At 40.4% G+C, this 16,633-nt stretch overlaps 1 protein-coding gene across 1 annotated transcript in view; it reads left to right on the top strand.

Annotated features, from left to right (window-relative positions):
• The window catches only part of IPO11 (importin 11), an 81,481-nt gene that overhangs the window by 27,415 nt on the left and 37,433 nt on the right, over positions 1-16,633 (top strand). Inside the window, exons 9-22 of the mRNA XM_081930096.1 lie at positions 765-835; positions 1,190-1,382; positions 1,499-1,651; positions 1,885-1,928; positions 4,240-4,330; positions 5,233-5,280; positions 5,811-5,916; positions 6,934-7,060; positions 9,758-9,791; positions 9,917-9,957; positions 10,971-11,087; positions 11,662-11,775; positions 13,065-13,180; positions 14,276-14,352. Coding sequence (XP_081786222.1) covers positions 765-835; positions 1,190-1,382; positions 1,499-1,651; positions 1,885-1,928; positions 4,240-4,330; positions 5,233-5,280; positions 5,811-5,916; positions 6,934-7,060; positions 9,758-9,791; positions 9,917-9,957; positions 10,971-11,087; positions 11,662-11,775; positions 13,065-13,180; positions 14,276-14,352 — 1,332 coding nt within the window. The remainder of the gene's footprint in view (positions 1-764; positions 836-1,189; positions 1,383-1,498; positions 1,652-1,884; positions 1,929-4,239; positions 4,331-5,232; positions 5,281-5,810; positions 5,917-6,933; positions 7,061-9,757; positions 9,792-9,916; positions 9,958-10,970; positions 11,088-11,661; positions 11,776-13,064; positions 13,181-14,275; positions 14,353-16,633) is intronic.

The following is a 16,633-nucleotide window of genomic DNA, read 5'->3' as shown; positions in this document are numbered from 1 at the left end:
CATGTATGGGGTTTGAAATTTAAACTGGAAACTTCCTGGCTCAGTCTCTTCACCACAACTACAGCAACTATGTGGAATATCCGAATTCCTATCCATTAATTACATTATACGGGACGCGGGTGGCGCTGTGGGTTAAAGCCTCAGCGCCTAGGGCTTGCCGATCGAAAGGTCGGCGGTTCGAATCCCCGCGGCGGGGTGCGCTCCCGCTGCTCGGTCCCAGCGCCTGCCAACCTAGCAGTTCGAAAGCACCCTCGGGTGCAAGTAGATAAATAGGGACCGCTTACTAGCGGGAAGGTAAACGGCGTTTCCGTGTGCAGCTCTGGCTCGCCAGAGCAGCGATGTCACGCTGGCCACGTGACCCGGAAGTGTCTTCGGACAGCGCTGGCCCCTGGCCTCTTGAGTGAGATGGGCGCACAACCCCAGAGTCTGGCAAGACTGGCCCGTACGGGCAGGGGTACCTTTACCTTTACCTTTAATTACATTATGTTTCTCTTGAGTGTGTTTTGTTCATCACATCACAGCTTCTATGTACCTAAAATGTGCATTTTGCTCAATTGGAGTATTGTTGGCACCAACTTTACTTTACAAAATATGGCAGTTTTCAGTTACACTTAAAAGGAAGCTTATGCTGCAATAAATCTGTTAGTCTTTAAGGTCTCGCAAGACTTTTTTTCTTCTTTTGCATGTTTACTACAACAAAAAACAAGCATGTCTTCTCCTTTGGCTGTCAATAATAATTGAATTTTTTTGCTGTTGTTTATCAGGTAAAAGTATAGAAGCAGATCACGTCTGCAGAGATCGCCTAGAAAAGACTATAATTCTTTTTACTAAAGTGGTAAGTTTCACTAAAGTGGTAAATTTCACTAGATTATTTTCAGCCAAATAATCTTAGCGAATTAGCTTCATGTGGTCAGTTTTAATACTGCCTTTTTTTAAAAAAATGGATCAGTTCAGCAGAATAAATTAGTCACAATGAAGGGGAAGGGCCTGGGATGGAGGCAGACACAGAACAGCCAACTCCTCATTCTAAAAAACTGACTATATCAACAAGTTGTTTTCAATTGCTTTTCTTTTTATTTGGTTTTTGTAATACACTTTTTTATTCATTTATCTCTTATTATTAACCAATTGTGTTTTTGGTCTGTATTTCTCTTATGATAATCCTGTTACTGTCCCCTTTGCTTTTTAGCTTTTAGACTTCTTGGACCAGCATCCTTTTTCATTCACCCCTCTAATTCAGAGATCATTGGAATTTGCTGTCAGCTATGTTTTCACAGAGGCTGGCAAAGGAGTTGTGTTTGAGCGATTTATTGTCCAGTGCATGAATCTGATTAAGATGATAGTCAAAAATTATGCTTACAAGCCATCCAAAAATGTGGAAGGTAATTTGGCTCTTTTCATTTTTGAAATGTTACATAAGTATTGATAGTGATTTATTCCTTTTTGGACATAGATGAATGAATTATGGATTTATTTCATGTGAACCATTTTACTGCAGATAGCAGCCCTGAGACTCTTGAAGCTCATAAGATAAAGGTGGCGTTCTTCACATACCCAACATTAACAGAGATATGCAGGCGGTTGGTCACTCAGTATTTCCTGCTAACTGAGGAAGAGCTAACAATGTGGGAAGAGGACCCAGAAGGCTTTAGTAAGAAGCTGTTATTTATTTCAGCCTAATTTTAGTTTAAGGTACAATGCGTACTTTCCATTATTATCTAGGAATAATGTTGATGTTAGCAGTATGTGTAATGTTGTATGATTGTTAACTAATTCCAGAAGCCCTTTTATGTACAAAGTTGCACATTTTTATTTAACCAACATACGTAATTTAAAAACAATAGGTACTTGATTGTGTAAAAATTATTTACTTTTATGTTGCAGCTGTGGAAGAGACAGGCGGAGATTCTTGGAAATATAGTATCAGGGTAAGCATACTGCTTAAAATTCACGCAGAGATCTTACTACTTTGAATATGGACATTAAACTTGACATTTTGGGATGCAATCCATATTTTAGACGTTACTGTATGTACATCGTCCTGACAGGACCCTCTGACACGCTACCAAAGACCTCTAAATCCAGGCAGACTTCAGGCTATGCTACTGTTTCCTACATTGTTTTCTTCCTGGCTGGAAGGTTTCGCACTTGCTCTAACCATTTGCTCCGGTGCTAAACCTCCCACCCAGGAAGAGAGCAGAGTGGTGATAATTGTGCAGTCTTTGTACTCTGCAGTTTTCAAGTCCCAAGTATTCCTGGAGGAAAGGATAGAAAGCGTTGTGATCAGCACAGCAGAGCTCTTTTGTGGGTTCATGCTCTCTGTGAAATTGGTATGCCATGCTGATATAGATGCAAGTAATAACATCCTTCTTTATTACCGGATAGAAACCCTTGCCGAAATCTTTCATCAGACTCGCCCGTGCCATAAAGCAAAGCAGATATTTTGTGGCTAGGTGCAGATCCATATGGTGGCCTTGATCAGTGGCTTTGGGGTGTGTGTGTGTGTGTGTGTGTATGTATATATATGTGTATCCGCGCGCGCGCACACACACACACACACACACACACACAGGCTTCCCCAAGTTCCTCTCCTAATAGCAGAGATTCTGCATGTTTTCAAGCATTTATTTTTACACTTGTTATGAGTCCTGTAGATACGTCATGGAGCGGATGGTTAGATCCAGAGGAGAAATGGGTGGAGCTTGTGGAGTTGGAGCCGGAAGGGTCCTAGCAGGAGATGGGAAGTGAAATCAGGATCCCAAGAAGTATCTGAGCCCAGGGAGGAGACCAGTAGTCTAGGGAGTGGAGATTTGGATCCAGGGGAGGGACCGGGCAGGTTGGCAGAAGAGGGTGACATTGGACACCCCAGTTTAATACCTCCTGCTGTAGAGCTGCCTCCTGTAAGAGAGGAGTCTTCTTCTGGGGGAGGCCACTGAGTAAATTGGATGCTGAGCTGGCGCCAGCATTGCCTCCGTTTGCAAGGGCATGAAGATGCCAGCACCGGTGCAGACAAACCTCACAGACCCAAACCCTTAAAGGGACTGCCCACTTGCTTGCCAAGTCATAGGATAGTAGACCAGTATGAAGTAAGCAGCACATAAGCGGCACACAAAACACTACCAAACCATTCTACGTTCTAATCACCCTGTCTAACTCTTGTGCCTATCAGAAGGACTTGCCGATCAGAAGGTTGGCGGTTCGAATCCCTGCGACGGGGTGAGCTCCCATTGCTCAGTCCCTGCTCCTGCCCACCTAGCAGTTCGAAAGCACGTCAAAGTGCAAGTAGATAAATAGGAGCCGCTCCGGCGGGAAGGTAAACGGTGTTTCCGTGGGCTGCTCTGGTTCACCAGAAGTGGCTTAGTCATGCTGGCCACATGACCAGGAAGCTGTACGCCGGCTCCCTTGACCAATAAAGCGAGATGAGCGCAGCAACCCCAGAGTTGGTCACGACTGGACCTAATGGTCAGGGGTCCCTTTACCTTTACCTTATGCGTTGCTTACTTCATACTGGTCTACTAGGAGAATTGGCAGCATAGGTTCATTTTTTCAAGTCTTAGGATAGTGGCTGCTTGCTATTTTAAGAGGTGTGCCTGCCCTGCTCGTCAAAAAGAAGATGCAGGGAGCATGTTACTTGTTGGATCAATGTCTTAGCTTGTGCTTAGCAAATAGTCCAGGCATGTCCAAAGTCCATTTCGGTGGCCTAATCCGGCCAGCCGGTCGATTTAATCTGGCCCCTGTGGCAGTATATGTCCTGGGGTAAAATCCTAAAAAAAGCTCAGCAACTTCAATCCTTAAAAAAACTCAAAAACTTTGGTCAGCCCTCATGCAAGTTCACTTCATCAAATCTGGCCCACTTTGAAAAAAGTTTGGGCACTTCTGAAATAGTCTATACCTCTTAAGTAACTGCTGCACCTAGTGCTAGTGCTATGGGCGAAATATTGCCACATAATGATTGAAAGCTTAAGCCCTAGTCAGCTATGATCATGGTTTCGTTTCAAGCAAATTCTGTACTCATTATTTTCGGTCAGTTGTGTCTATTTGGGGCTCAGTTGTATTAATTTACTTTGTAAATGCTCAGTTCATACCTTTAAGAACAATTTCCCAATGTTTATAATTACAGGATGTGTTTCACTTTTGCTGTCATGTCATATTTAGCTATTTCCTTAATACTGCCTTTTTAAAATGAATTTGCTTAGCGTATTTTTGCCCTAAATAATAAACAGTTCTTTTCCTCCCCAGCCATGCACAGAAGTGCTCTTCATCGATATTTTTCACGAATACAATCAGACTCTCACTCCAGTTCTGCTAGAAATGGTTCATACTCTACAAGGTACCTTTTTTTTTAAAAAAAGTTTTGTTTAAAATTATATATTGTACGATACGCTGAACAGCGCTTAACATTTTCATTGTAAAATAGTAGTCCTTCTAGTTCTTTTTGGTTTTGTTTGTAGTCAAACATGTGTGCACAAGAACAGGCATAGGCAAATGCAGCCATCCAGATGTTTTGGGACTATAACTCCCATCATCGCTAACTAATAAGACCAGTGGTCAGGGATGATGGGAGTTGTAGTCCTGAAACATCTGGAGGGCCGAGTTTGCCTTTGCCTGCTCTAGAAGACTTTCCAAATCAGCTTAGTGAACTCAGTTTCTCTTGAGACTACCCAGGCAAGCCCTACCCGGCTGCGCTCCCCGCTTGCCTGTACATTCAAACGTCCTTCTTCATGTGGAGGAGCTCCACACATGCACACTGGTGTGCAAATAGAACTCTCTGTTGGAAGTAGTTTGAGCACGCAGACATGGGAGAGTGTAGAAGGGGAGACTTTGCTAATGTGGTCCTGCGACCTTCTCTTCACAGTCTTTCAATACACGGAAGCAGGGCTTTAATTTTACTGCATTCTGCATATTATAGTTGCTCTATACCTTCACCTTATCTCACAATAAAATGAAAAAATTAACCCCCCAATTTTGTTCTTACTCAAATCCTATTTGCATTTTAACATTTTTACACTGTGTTTTAAAGTATTCAATATCAGTACAATGTAATAAATTATATTGTTAGGCTTATCTCCTAAATACTTGCCCCTCATAGATTCTCTCTTCCCACTTTAAGGGGAAGAATAAAAATCTTAATGCATCAGAAACCCTGCTTTTGCAATGAACACTACATATTATTTATTTAAATACATTTTGCTTCATTGTGGATTTACTTGCTTTTTAACTATTTATTTTCAGGTCCTACTAACATGGATGATACCCAAACTCTGCTGATTAAAGATGCTGGTAAATTCTGTATTTTTTTTTGAATTTTAAATAGAGAGACTGGCAGTTGCTTGTTTTTTTAATCTGTTCTAATAACTGACAGCATTAGAATGTTCCAAGATTTTGAAAGCCAGTATTGGAATAATCAACTGAAGTTGGGAGGGCTGCAACAGCTTTGGAATACAGCTTTTGAGGTGTAGTTTTTGTGGAACTACTGTTCTTTTAAGTTGCTTTTAATAAAGCTGCACTCCTATATCATCTTAACTGGGGAAGCCTCATTGCATATGGGAAATGGGCCATGGCAGGAATAAGAGAAAGGTGAAGACCCATTGCAGAAGTCTGTTCTGACTGCGCACAGATATTGTTGCATACATCTCTCTCTCTCTCTTTCTCTTTCTCTTTCTCTCTCTCTCTCTCTCTCTCTCTCCACACACCCTTGCACCTGAGTTACATTTCTTGTTGAATTGATGTATTTAAAAGACATCATTCAATTAAGTAGACTCGTTTTGCAAAAGATGCTACAGTATTTTGTTTCATTTCCCCCCCTTCAGTGTACAATGCAGTTGGACTGGCAGCATATGAGCTATTTGACAGTGTGGATTTCGATCAGTGGTTCAGAAACCAGCTGGTAGCAGAATTGCAAATCACTCATAACAGGTACCAGCCCCTTTCTGTTGGCTGTCAATATGAATTCAGCAAGCTTTGGTATGAAGTCTTAACTCTCCTGTTACGCTTTGCAGTTCTTCACTTTCACATTGGTATTTGCAGTAGATTTCGCTGCCTTCAAAAAAGCAATAAATATGCAGTATCTTTTATTGATGCATCAGCTTTTGATCTGGCAGCCTGCCTGTTTTCAATTGCATAGAATTCTCCAATGGCTTGCCTTCTTGTTCTAGATCTGGGTCTGACACAGCTGTTGGCCCAGCCAGCTGCCTCGACTGCTTTGACTTCTCTCAGTTCTTTGTCCATGTTGTGTGGTTTGCTACGTGCAGGTCTTTTGGGGCTTGAAATCAAGTAAATCTCCCTGTAGCACCATGTACCTTGGCAGCACTCTATAAGTAACAACTTCACTTGGGTTGCAATAATGCAAAGTATTTTAAGATTTACTGTATCATAATCCCCGTATTGTCAAGGCGTAGTGTTGAATATTCTTTGAATAGCTAACTGTGCATCATAATATAAAATTAAAATCTAAATGATGACTGGTCTTTATGAAACTAAGGTGTTAGTTCAAGGGCATTTATTTTTAAATATATAAAAGTTCTATCCTTGACACTAATGAATATTAAGGATTGTGAGGATTGTAGTGCTAAAATATCTTCCTAGAGACAGCAGAATCTGTTCCTCCAACAGATTTCACTCGTGGAATGTTTTCAACATTAATATTCTATGATTTAAATAAGCAAATTTACCTGTTTGAAATTATTGTGGAGACATTGTGTATTTTCTACCATAGAAATAGACCTTTGGAACGTTTATTCTGCAGTGTTCTGCAGGGGTTGAGGTGGAGACCTGAGCAGTCTGATGTTGATTATAAAAACAAACACATGTTCACACTTTGTTGGTAGAAATTACAGTACTGAAAAGCATATTTGATATTGACCTTTAAACAATTTAATTCAATACAATCTTAAAAGCCCTTTCTTCACATAATAACTTTTGTTATGTTTAAAGGTATAAACCAATCCGTCGGCGAGTGATTTGGCTAATTGGACAATGGATTTCTGTGAAATTCAAGTCTGACTTGAGACCAATGCTGTATGAAGCAATTTGTAATTTGCTTCAAGACCAAGACTTAGTGGTACGTATAGATCAATCTCTTTGATAAATACTCTGTACAGTATTTATTTTTCATGTAACTGGCCTTTCGCTTCTACCTTGCAAATAGTATGTGCTTTTGTTCATGCTCTCGTGTTAGGAAGGTCTCTCAAGCTTTAGTTCTGTATAGGCTTACCTGACAGTAAGTCCCATTAATCTCACTTCTGAGTACATGCATAGCCCAAGCTGTTTGTGAAGTTTTATTGTCTTTGATCATCTCTATGCCCCTGAAAGCTGTGGAAAAGTTAACTATAGTTTTGTATGGAAACTTTTCTAGACCGCTCAAGTCCTTACAGAGGACTAGTTGAATTTGTGAGAATGATCCGCCGTTGTATATATTTGCAGAACATGTATGCATTAGATCATGGCTCATGCTGCATATTGGAGAAATTTTTCTACTTTGCCAGCAGGCCAATATCTACCAACTGAGGAATCAGTCCATTGAGTCACATTTGTAGATCTGCTTTAAATGTCCAGACCAGATCCAGTAGGCAGGGCTTGAGTTGCAATGATCAGTCATTTTCAATGCCCATCAAGTGAGAGTCTTGGATGGGCAAGAACAACCTGGATGAAAGTCAGATTGCTGTCTAGTGCAATATATCTGCTTGTTTGATGGGTGGCCATTGGGTTTGATATCTTGTACAGTTCTGTCAGTTGATTTCATTTGTCATCTGGTGTTTTTGCAGTGCACATTTAGTAGAATGGATGGAGCGATTGCTGATCGTCTTTAGGTGATTGAGAGGGAGATATTGGAATGATTGGATGGATGGTGGGATATTGTGTAATGGTGGATGTCTATGAGGTGTGGGAGAAAAATAGGATGAGTAGTGGTACTGAAGGATTTGTGTTTCTGTAGTAGTCAGATTGGTTCAGAGTCTATCCACCAGATCTGGGTGTTAGTAAGTGGTGCTGCATATTGTGAGTCAGGATGTGCCTTGGCAAGAGGGAGGGTGAAGTGAGAAGGGATACCTGACTCTTTAGATGTTTTCAAGAAGTATTGCTACATTTTGTTTCAGGGGGATTTTTATTGTTTTATTTGTTACTGCAGTTTTCCAGTTCAGTCATTTGTTATTTCTATAGCTATTAGGGGACGCAGGGGCCCTGTGGGTTAAACCACAGAGCCTAGGGCTTGCCGTTCAGAAGGTCAGCGGTTTGAATCCCCGCGACAGGGTGAGCTCCCGTTGCTTGGTCCCTGCTCCTGCCAACCTAGCAGTTCCAAAGCATGAAGTGCAAGTAGATAAATAGATACCGCTCCAGCGGGAAGGTAAACAGTGTTTCTGTGCGCTGCTCTGGTTCGCCAGAAGTGGCTTAGTCATGCTGGCAACATGACCCGGAAGCTGTACGCCCGCTCCCTCGGCCAATAAAGCGAAATGAGCGTCGCAACCGCAGAGTCGGTCACGACTGGACCTAATGGTCAGGGGTCCCTTTACCGTTTATCTTTATTGTGTATGTTATTTAAAGATTGTATTGGTATTAAATGGTTTATCAATATATGAAACATAAATAAATGTGGGACAAAGAGTTGCCTTCCGATTCTGCAGCTCGGCAAAGAAAATATTTTTGTTCTTCTCATGGTTGAATTGCATAGGGTGAGAAATAGCGCACTATCAATAGACCTGCCAGTACCCAATGTCCATCTCTCATACAATAAGCACTTAAATATAAACTATAAATAAAAAAGACAATATAATAAATTTCCAGTACTTGAAAACACAAGTACATCACATTTGATATATGGATTGGGCCCTCAAATTACCGGACTGAGCTGATAAGTTTTACAAGAATAACCACACTGTTCACTTTCATGCAAGCAAAGCTGATTAATGAGCCTTTGATAGTTGACTACATCTATATAGTTTTGCTGTGATCATAAGCTTCAGTTTCTTTATATGTTGATTGTGTAATGTTTGACCCACCCTTCTGTCATTGAATATATATTTGCTCTTTATATCTTTAACTTGAACAAAGTATATCCATCTCAAAATCAGTTCAGATTGTGTTCCATTATGAAATTAAAGATATAAAGTTTGGCTATATTGCCGTTTACAGCAGCTGAATTGGTGGTTCTGACTGGCAGCTTGTTCAAATAGCGGGAAGAATAGCCTTGTAGAAGGATAAAATTTTAATAAGAAAGATAAGGCATACAGTAAGGCATATCAGTCTGAAGCAAAGCCATATTGCACTGAAAAATTTCCACCCCAGACTTGTTACACAATATTAATTTTCTCTTTCTTCTCAACCAGAATATCTTCAGTACCAAACAAAATAACCAACAACCTTCAAATACACTTCCCCCTGTGTCCTCAAGTTTGACAATTGGGTACCATTTTGAGTTGTCAAATCTGAAACAAGGTTGTTTGCTCATCACATCAATACACTCATTTTGGATACATTAAAAATGAAGAATTTGGGAATAGAGTGAAAATAAGGTGGTGAAAAACACTTGGTGAAATGTTTAAGGAGAAAATGGTCTCTCAAGTTCTTAAATATAAGACTCTCAAATAAGACTCTCTGAATTTGTTATTCTGTGTCTATGTCGTGGGGCAGGGATCAACCAATAGAAATGAAACATATAGTTTGTTGGACTGTGTATCAACTTTGTGAATATTTTGTGAAAATGTTTTATAAACAAATCTAACTGACCAACATGATTTGTTCTTGTTTAATTATTTTCTTTCAGGTCCGTATTGAGACAGCTACAACTCTGAAACTAAATATCCTTTTCCTTATTTAAAGTATTCCATTGTTAACTGAATCACTGAAATTGCTTTGGTTTAATGTTGCTCATTTCAAAATACTAACTGCACAAAGATTTTGGTTTTCCTTAACTGCATTTTACCTGTGGATGACTTCGAGTTTAGGACTGATCAGTTTCTACCAGTAAGTGCATGTGACCCCCTCCCTGTGCCCCAGTCATGTACTAAATTCAAAAGCAAGTAAAACCACTTAATTGAAAGGCAATTGCTTACTTTGGTGTGGTTAGGATTCAGTAGTGTTTCTTAAGGAGTGAAAATTGAAATTCCATTAGAACGTTGCATGAAGAAGTAGGGGAAGAAATTGGGAGTTGTATCAAATGTTGTATGTGCAAAATTTTACTTGCACAGCACAGCCTTCCCTTCATCTCTTTCTGAAACCCCGCCCCCAAATCAGCTTTAGAGAGTCTTCCAATCCTCTGGAGCAGATTTAGAAGGGGTGCTGGGGAAAGGAGGAGCAAAGTTGTCTCTTGTGCAAGTAGAATGGCACCATTGGACACATCCCTGGATAATAAAAATCATTTGTAGAATCTCTAAAATACACTCCTGATCTGTATATGAGTACCATCTTGCAGACCACACTGACATTGCATGGTGGGATTACTATAATGTATTCTTAGCAAGGTAGTTATTTGGGGTGTTTGTAAGTCTTAAGCCCTTTCCTGAAATGCTGGACCTACATTTTGCTGCTTTAAAACAGGAAATCATTTTGTAGTGTGGCATAGCTGCTGGTGTTGTGCCGTTAGTGAAGTCTAGAGTAATTCATTGGGCAAATTGAATAGACTGAGAAGAAGGGGCCTATGGAATGGGATGAACAGAGAATGTACAATGTGAGGGAAGAAATGGCAGAGAGAAAGTAAGATGTTGAGGAAAGGAAAGACTGAGAAGAAAGGTGAGGCCTGGGGGGCAATATGGTGTAAGTAGTGGTGGATAAGTCAGGATTTGTAGCTTTGGATGTTCTTGGAGTTTGGTCTGTGGGAACAGAGAAGAGGGATTTAATGTGGCACAGGCCAGTATTTCCCATGTTAAACTGACACTACCCAGATATTTTGTGGCTGGTCCCTAGAGTAATTGAATTAACGGTTAAGATCTGTATCAGTGTCCTTACTAACTCAGACCCATGTTGTCTTTCTTTTGCAGTATCTGGAATCTATGTTTACCCTGCTCTTTCAGCTTCTTCAAGAAGTTAGAGAATGTGACACAAAGATGCAAGTTCTTCATGTTCTGTCTTGTGTAATTGAAAGAGTCAACATGCAAGTAAGTTGACACCTCAGCGTGGAAAAACAGTTGCACATCCAAATTCATAGGAACACAAGACTTTGAAACCATTAAATGTTGGCTTATTTCTGCGTTTGCAGTTCCAACGCTATCCCAACCCCCCTTTAAGCATTTGAACTGTTTGAACCAAATCCCTTTAGACATGCTGAGGGAGTGAGGGAACCTTGATAGTGTCCAGCCACTCAAAGTTCTGTAACAAACCCGTCAGACATTGGAATGTTTTCTCAGGCATTCTATGTGTGTCCCGATTCTGAACAAGCAAGCTGAAGTTGTTATCTTTAGTAAATTATCACTTAATTTACACGGGTTGTGAACGCATTGATGTTGATTTCCATACAGTTGTAGCACTCCTTATTGGGGGGTGGGGTGGCGACGACGACCCAAAGCTGCTATCAGTAACTGGGGGAAAAGAAAGTAAAATTCTAATTCATTCGTCCCTATGAAACCTTTTTTTCCCCTGAGGCTGTTCCTACAAAATCTTACATGGAGGGTTGTAATCTATGAGAATTTAAGAGCTAACTCTTAAAATTGTACCACTTTATTTTAATCACAGATAAGACCTTACGTAGGATGCTTGGTTCAGTATTTACCTCTCCTTTGGAAACAAAGTGAAGAACACAATATGTTGAGGTGTGCTATCCTTACTACCCTAATACATCTTGTCCAGGTAAAATATCTGATGTTTTTTCTTCTTTCCCCTCTCTGATCAGTAGCTTGTGTTGTAGCTTGTTAAAACTTTAGACAGAACAAGTGGGAACCCACATCAAAACGTTGCAGCGTACCTTAAACCCCTAAGAAGTGTGCATTCCTCCAATGCTAATCCTCTTTCCAAAATATTTATTATAAGCTTTTAGGGCCTTGAGCAGGCCGGCTTTGTGTCTCTCTCTCTGTCTCTCCCCCACTGCCCCTGCTTTCAGTAGTGTAACGTTTCACAGCTGAACTGCCTTCATCCATAAGTTTATACAAGATAATACTCCAGAATAACTGCTACTCCTCTTCGTACTAATTATTTTCTTGGGTTAGTATTGGCAGTCAGCACAAAATCAACACAGAATGAGTTGAAAGACCCATTCTTTAAACACAGTAGCAACACTTGCACAAGGTCGTGTCCTTTTACTGTCAATTAATTTATCTGGAGTTTAGTTTGGACAGAGCTTTCATAGAGTCAATAATATACTTAAACCATTAAGGTTATTACCGGGATTTGATGTGGGTCATTTCTCAGGACTTAGCCTTGGAATCTGTTTTCTGCACCGGTTATGAGTCCCTGGGATGTGTAACGCATCATAAGGAGAAGTCTGTCTGTAGAACTTTTACCTGAGTAGCAGTAGCCTGTCCACAAATGCAGGATTAAAATTTAGGGCTGCTTAGTGTAGATTGGCAGCTCTTGTCATATAAATCAAGCTCTTAGTGACTTCTAAGTGAAAGCCTGTTTTAGCTTAATTCTTTCTAATCTTCATTGGTGAGTATTATGAGGAAGTGTTCTTGGAGAGAGAAAAAACATGCCAGCCACATTGTGATAATTTTTTGTTCTTTAAGAGTCCATTTTCCTAGCAATGAGCCCTCCTGCCCAATCTTTCTCTCCAGTTTTCTGAACTGGAACAAGAAGGCATTGGAGCGTTTACTGGTACATGTTTTGCTCCCGTTGCTTCCTGGGAGTTTCAACAAAAGAAAGTTGTTTAAGCTGAGAAAGCTGCCCCTTTTCATATCTAGTCTGTGAACCAGAGAATACAGTATTGTATCTAATCCTGTTTCTCTGAGGTTCGTATCCCAGTCAGCCAAGTCTTATCCAAAAAACTGACTGTTCTTATTACTTCAAAGTAGAGTCACTTGCCAGCTTTTTATAGCAGTTAGTTACTTTGAAAGCCTTTTCAAAAATTTCAATAATCTGCTATCACTCCTGTTTGTAGCAGCAAGTACTCAGGTGTTCTGATCAATGTGTTATTATTTCTTCAGGGCTTAGGAGCAGATAGCAAGAATCTTTATCCTTTCCTGCTCCCGGTTATTCAGCTAAGCACTGATGTTTCCCAGCCCCCTCATGTGTATCTTCTAGAAGACGGACTAGAATTGTGGTAAGCATTTTGTGCCACTCCCTTCAGAAAACCAGAGCAATTTTATATTTGAATTTGGGTAAGGAATGTGACTGGGCTTTGTTAAAGGATCAGAATGCGTGGGGAAGGGGTGGTGAGCCTCTGGCCCAGGGGCCTCCTTATCTGGCCCTCAGGATTCTTTCCAGGTCACACCATTGCTCCACAGGTGCTGCCCTCCACTCACTCTGCCCTGTGTCATTCAGTGCTTCAGCCTAGCTGAAATAGGCCCTCAGTCTGTGATAATCCATGTGAGGGTGTGCGTGTGTGTGTGGCTTTTGTCTGGTTTTATATTCTGATTTTATCCTGTGAACTACCTTGAGGCCTGTGGGTATATAAATTCTAACAACAACAGCAACAGTAATGATGTAGCCTGCCCTATGAAAATAAGAGTCATATCACTGTGCCACCCATTTATTGTTGCGGCCAGGCCCACCATGGACACAAAATGTGGCCCTCAGGCTAGAAAAGATCCCCTGCTCCTGATGTAGGGTATTATATTAGCAAGTCACTGAGGCAGCTACGTTTTTTTTTTTAAGGGGAAAAAAACTCGAGCATCTTTTAACCCCCTTTCCTGCATTCTGATCCAACAGTTCCTTTCCGGTTTTACTGCTGAATTTAATGTATTATTATTGTTTTATTCTTATGTTTTGTACGCCGCCACCATACTTTTGACTGTTGAGCATTTTATACATGGTTTTAAATAAATAAATTTATTTGTAGTCTAGATATCCAAGCATGCTTTTAAATATTAATTTTAAATAATATGTGTAAGTGACAGATTTGGAAACAGCTGACCTTGAGAGTTGACCAGAGTGGAAAGCTTCACTTTTAATAGTTACCATTGACTCTAGGAGTATCATCACATGATGACAACCTTCGTTTGTAGTTTGACTGATAAAGGAGTTTAAAAACATAATAATGTTCATTGAGTTCTAGGGCATACAGACATAGAAAAGCTACAATACCTGTTGCAGGTCTTTCTTATTTCAGAATACAAACCATAAAATAAGATCTAAAGAAACATATTAATGGAAACAATGATAAATAAGTTTTTTATTCCCCCCCCCCCTTCCCTAGGCTAGTAACATTAGAGAATAGCCCTTGCCTTACCCCAGAGTTGCTGCGAATTTTCCAGAACATGTCTGCTCTTCTTGGTGAGTTATCAATATTTAAATCTAATATGAACTGCATGGATACCATTTACATTCATAACCTATCTAGCAGTATTTCATGTGCCATGTTATTTACTATTTGTACTTGTTCATGTAAGGAGATGAAAAAGTACATCGCTTCCAAGGAAGAGCCTAGTGATAAGATCTAACAATTTTAAAAAACAAATCCTGAATCATATCTTGTACACAATTTGCCATCTGTATATTTGGTGCATATTCTTCTGCATCCATAAAAGCCGCAATCCAGGGACAGTTAAGAAGCTGAAATTCCACTGGGATTTGCCCAGTTTAAGTGCATATCATTGTAGAGTCCTTATTTGTATCTAATATATTTATAGCGATGTATTGACTGCATCCTGGGTTTTTTTTAAACACTTACTATTTTGTAGTATTTTCACTAACCAAGTATAACCTTTATGGTTCATGTTTTGGAGAACCTTTTAATAAAAGTAGGTATTTCTTAGCTCTTTTGAAAACATATACCATTACACAGTTCTGTGACACTGCAAGCCTTTCTTCTTTGTTGTTTCTTGTCCCTGTCTCTGCACATATAACTGAAATTGTTTTCTTTTTTCCAGAAGTCTGCCAAAGCTCAGACTTAAGTATTCTTTATGGGGGACACCATAATCTTTTCAGTTCTCTAAAGGTCTTAGTCCAGGCATAGGCAAACTCTGGCCCTCCAGATGTTTGGGACTACAATTCCCATTATCCCTAGCTAATAGGACCAGTGGTCAGGGATGATGGGAATTGTAGCCCCAAACATCTGGAGGGCCGGAGTTTGCCTGTGCCTGTCTTAGTCCAACCCTGGGTGCATTTTAATTTTTGATCGGTTTTGAATTTGGCTCTCAAATTTCCACTATTAACAAATTGCCAGAATAATGATGACATGTAAAAAATTTATCTCTGACATTGTTAGCACTTGTTTTCATAGAGTAACTATGGCTGCATTTAGACCATCTTCTGTTCTGATGTGAAGATTTCTCCCTTTTCTTGCTGTTTTTTGCACTTGGACAGCAACTGATCTAGGGGGTTCTTCCTCTGGGCAAAAGAGCAAAAGCAGGTGCAAATTACCTATAGAGGTGATTGATTTACAGCTTCAACTGCTGCATTTCCTCCAGGGCAGCACATTTCACAGCAGCATGTGATGCAGTGTAATGTGGGTCAAGGGAGGACAGGAGTTGTGAGATTTTATCAGACATTTCCCCCATACTTTGAAGCCAGTCTTTTCATACACAAGTGCTTGAAACATTTTTTTTAATCTAAACTAGGGGAAGAATTGAAAAGTGCCCATTAAACTTCCACTGTTCCCCTTTATCTCTGATGCACAGAGATAATATGTGCTAATGCTTCTGTAGCTAAAGCAACAACATTCTCCTACGAAAGGGAGGCACCGGCAGGCTACAGAAAACCCCAGGTTTTAGAGAAGTACCTTAGGGAGGAAAGGATCGAGCATGCTCAGTTATCCTGCAGTGCTTCCTGGCTGTTGGGAAAGGAGAAAACAGGTGGCCAGAATGGAATGGAGTGTCGTGGAGGAGGACGTGGCTGGCTGAATAGAAAAGGGAATAGGATTGCTCCACACTGCAACATTTCGCACCAGGTCCCCACTTTGGAAAATAACAACAACAACTTCTTCTTCTTCTTCTTCTTCTTCTTCTTCTTCTTCTTCTTATTATTATTATTATTATTATTATTATTATTAATCCCCCGCCCATCTGGCTGGGTTTCCCCAGCCACTCTGGGTGGCTTCCAACAAAGATTAAAAATGCATTGAAACATCAGTCATTAAAAACTTCCCTAAACAGGGCTGCCTTCAAATGTCTTCTAAATGTCAGATAGTTGTTTATCTCATTGACATCTGATGGGAGGGCGTTCCATAGGGAGGGCGCCACTACCGAAAAGGCCCTCTAGATGGGCACCCACAGTCATGACAATAACTCATTGAAATGTAGTCGCCATAATCTATCATAGTGACAGTTTGAGTTGACAGTACAACCTTAAATAGATCAATGTAGATAATGTGGCCTCCAGCCTGAAAATAGACAGGAACTATAGTTCAGTAGTAGAGCAATATACATGGATAAAATCCCAGGTTCCGTCCTTGGCATCTCCAGGTCAGGCAGCAGGTGATAGAAAAGGTTGCTCTAAGACCTTAGAGAGCTGTTGCTGACCAGAGGAGATGGTCCTGGGATAGATGGGCAAAATGTCCGATCTTGCGTAAAACAATTTGCTAGTCCTCTAAATTACTTCTAGAATTATCTTTGGA

This window comes from Podarcis melisellensis (genome assembly GCF_964234715.1).
Source record: "Podarcis melisellensis genome assembly, chromosome: 11".
NCBI lineage: Eukaryota > Metazoa > Chordata > Lepidosauria > Squamata > Lacertidae > Podarcis > Podarcis melisellensis.
This window is presented reverse-complemented; position numbering and strand designations above follow the sequence as displayed.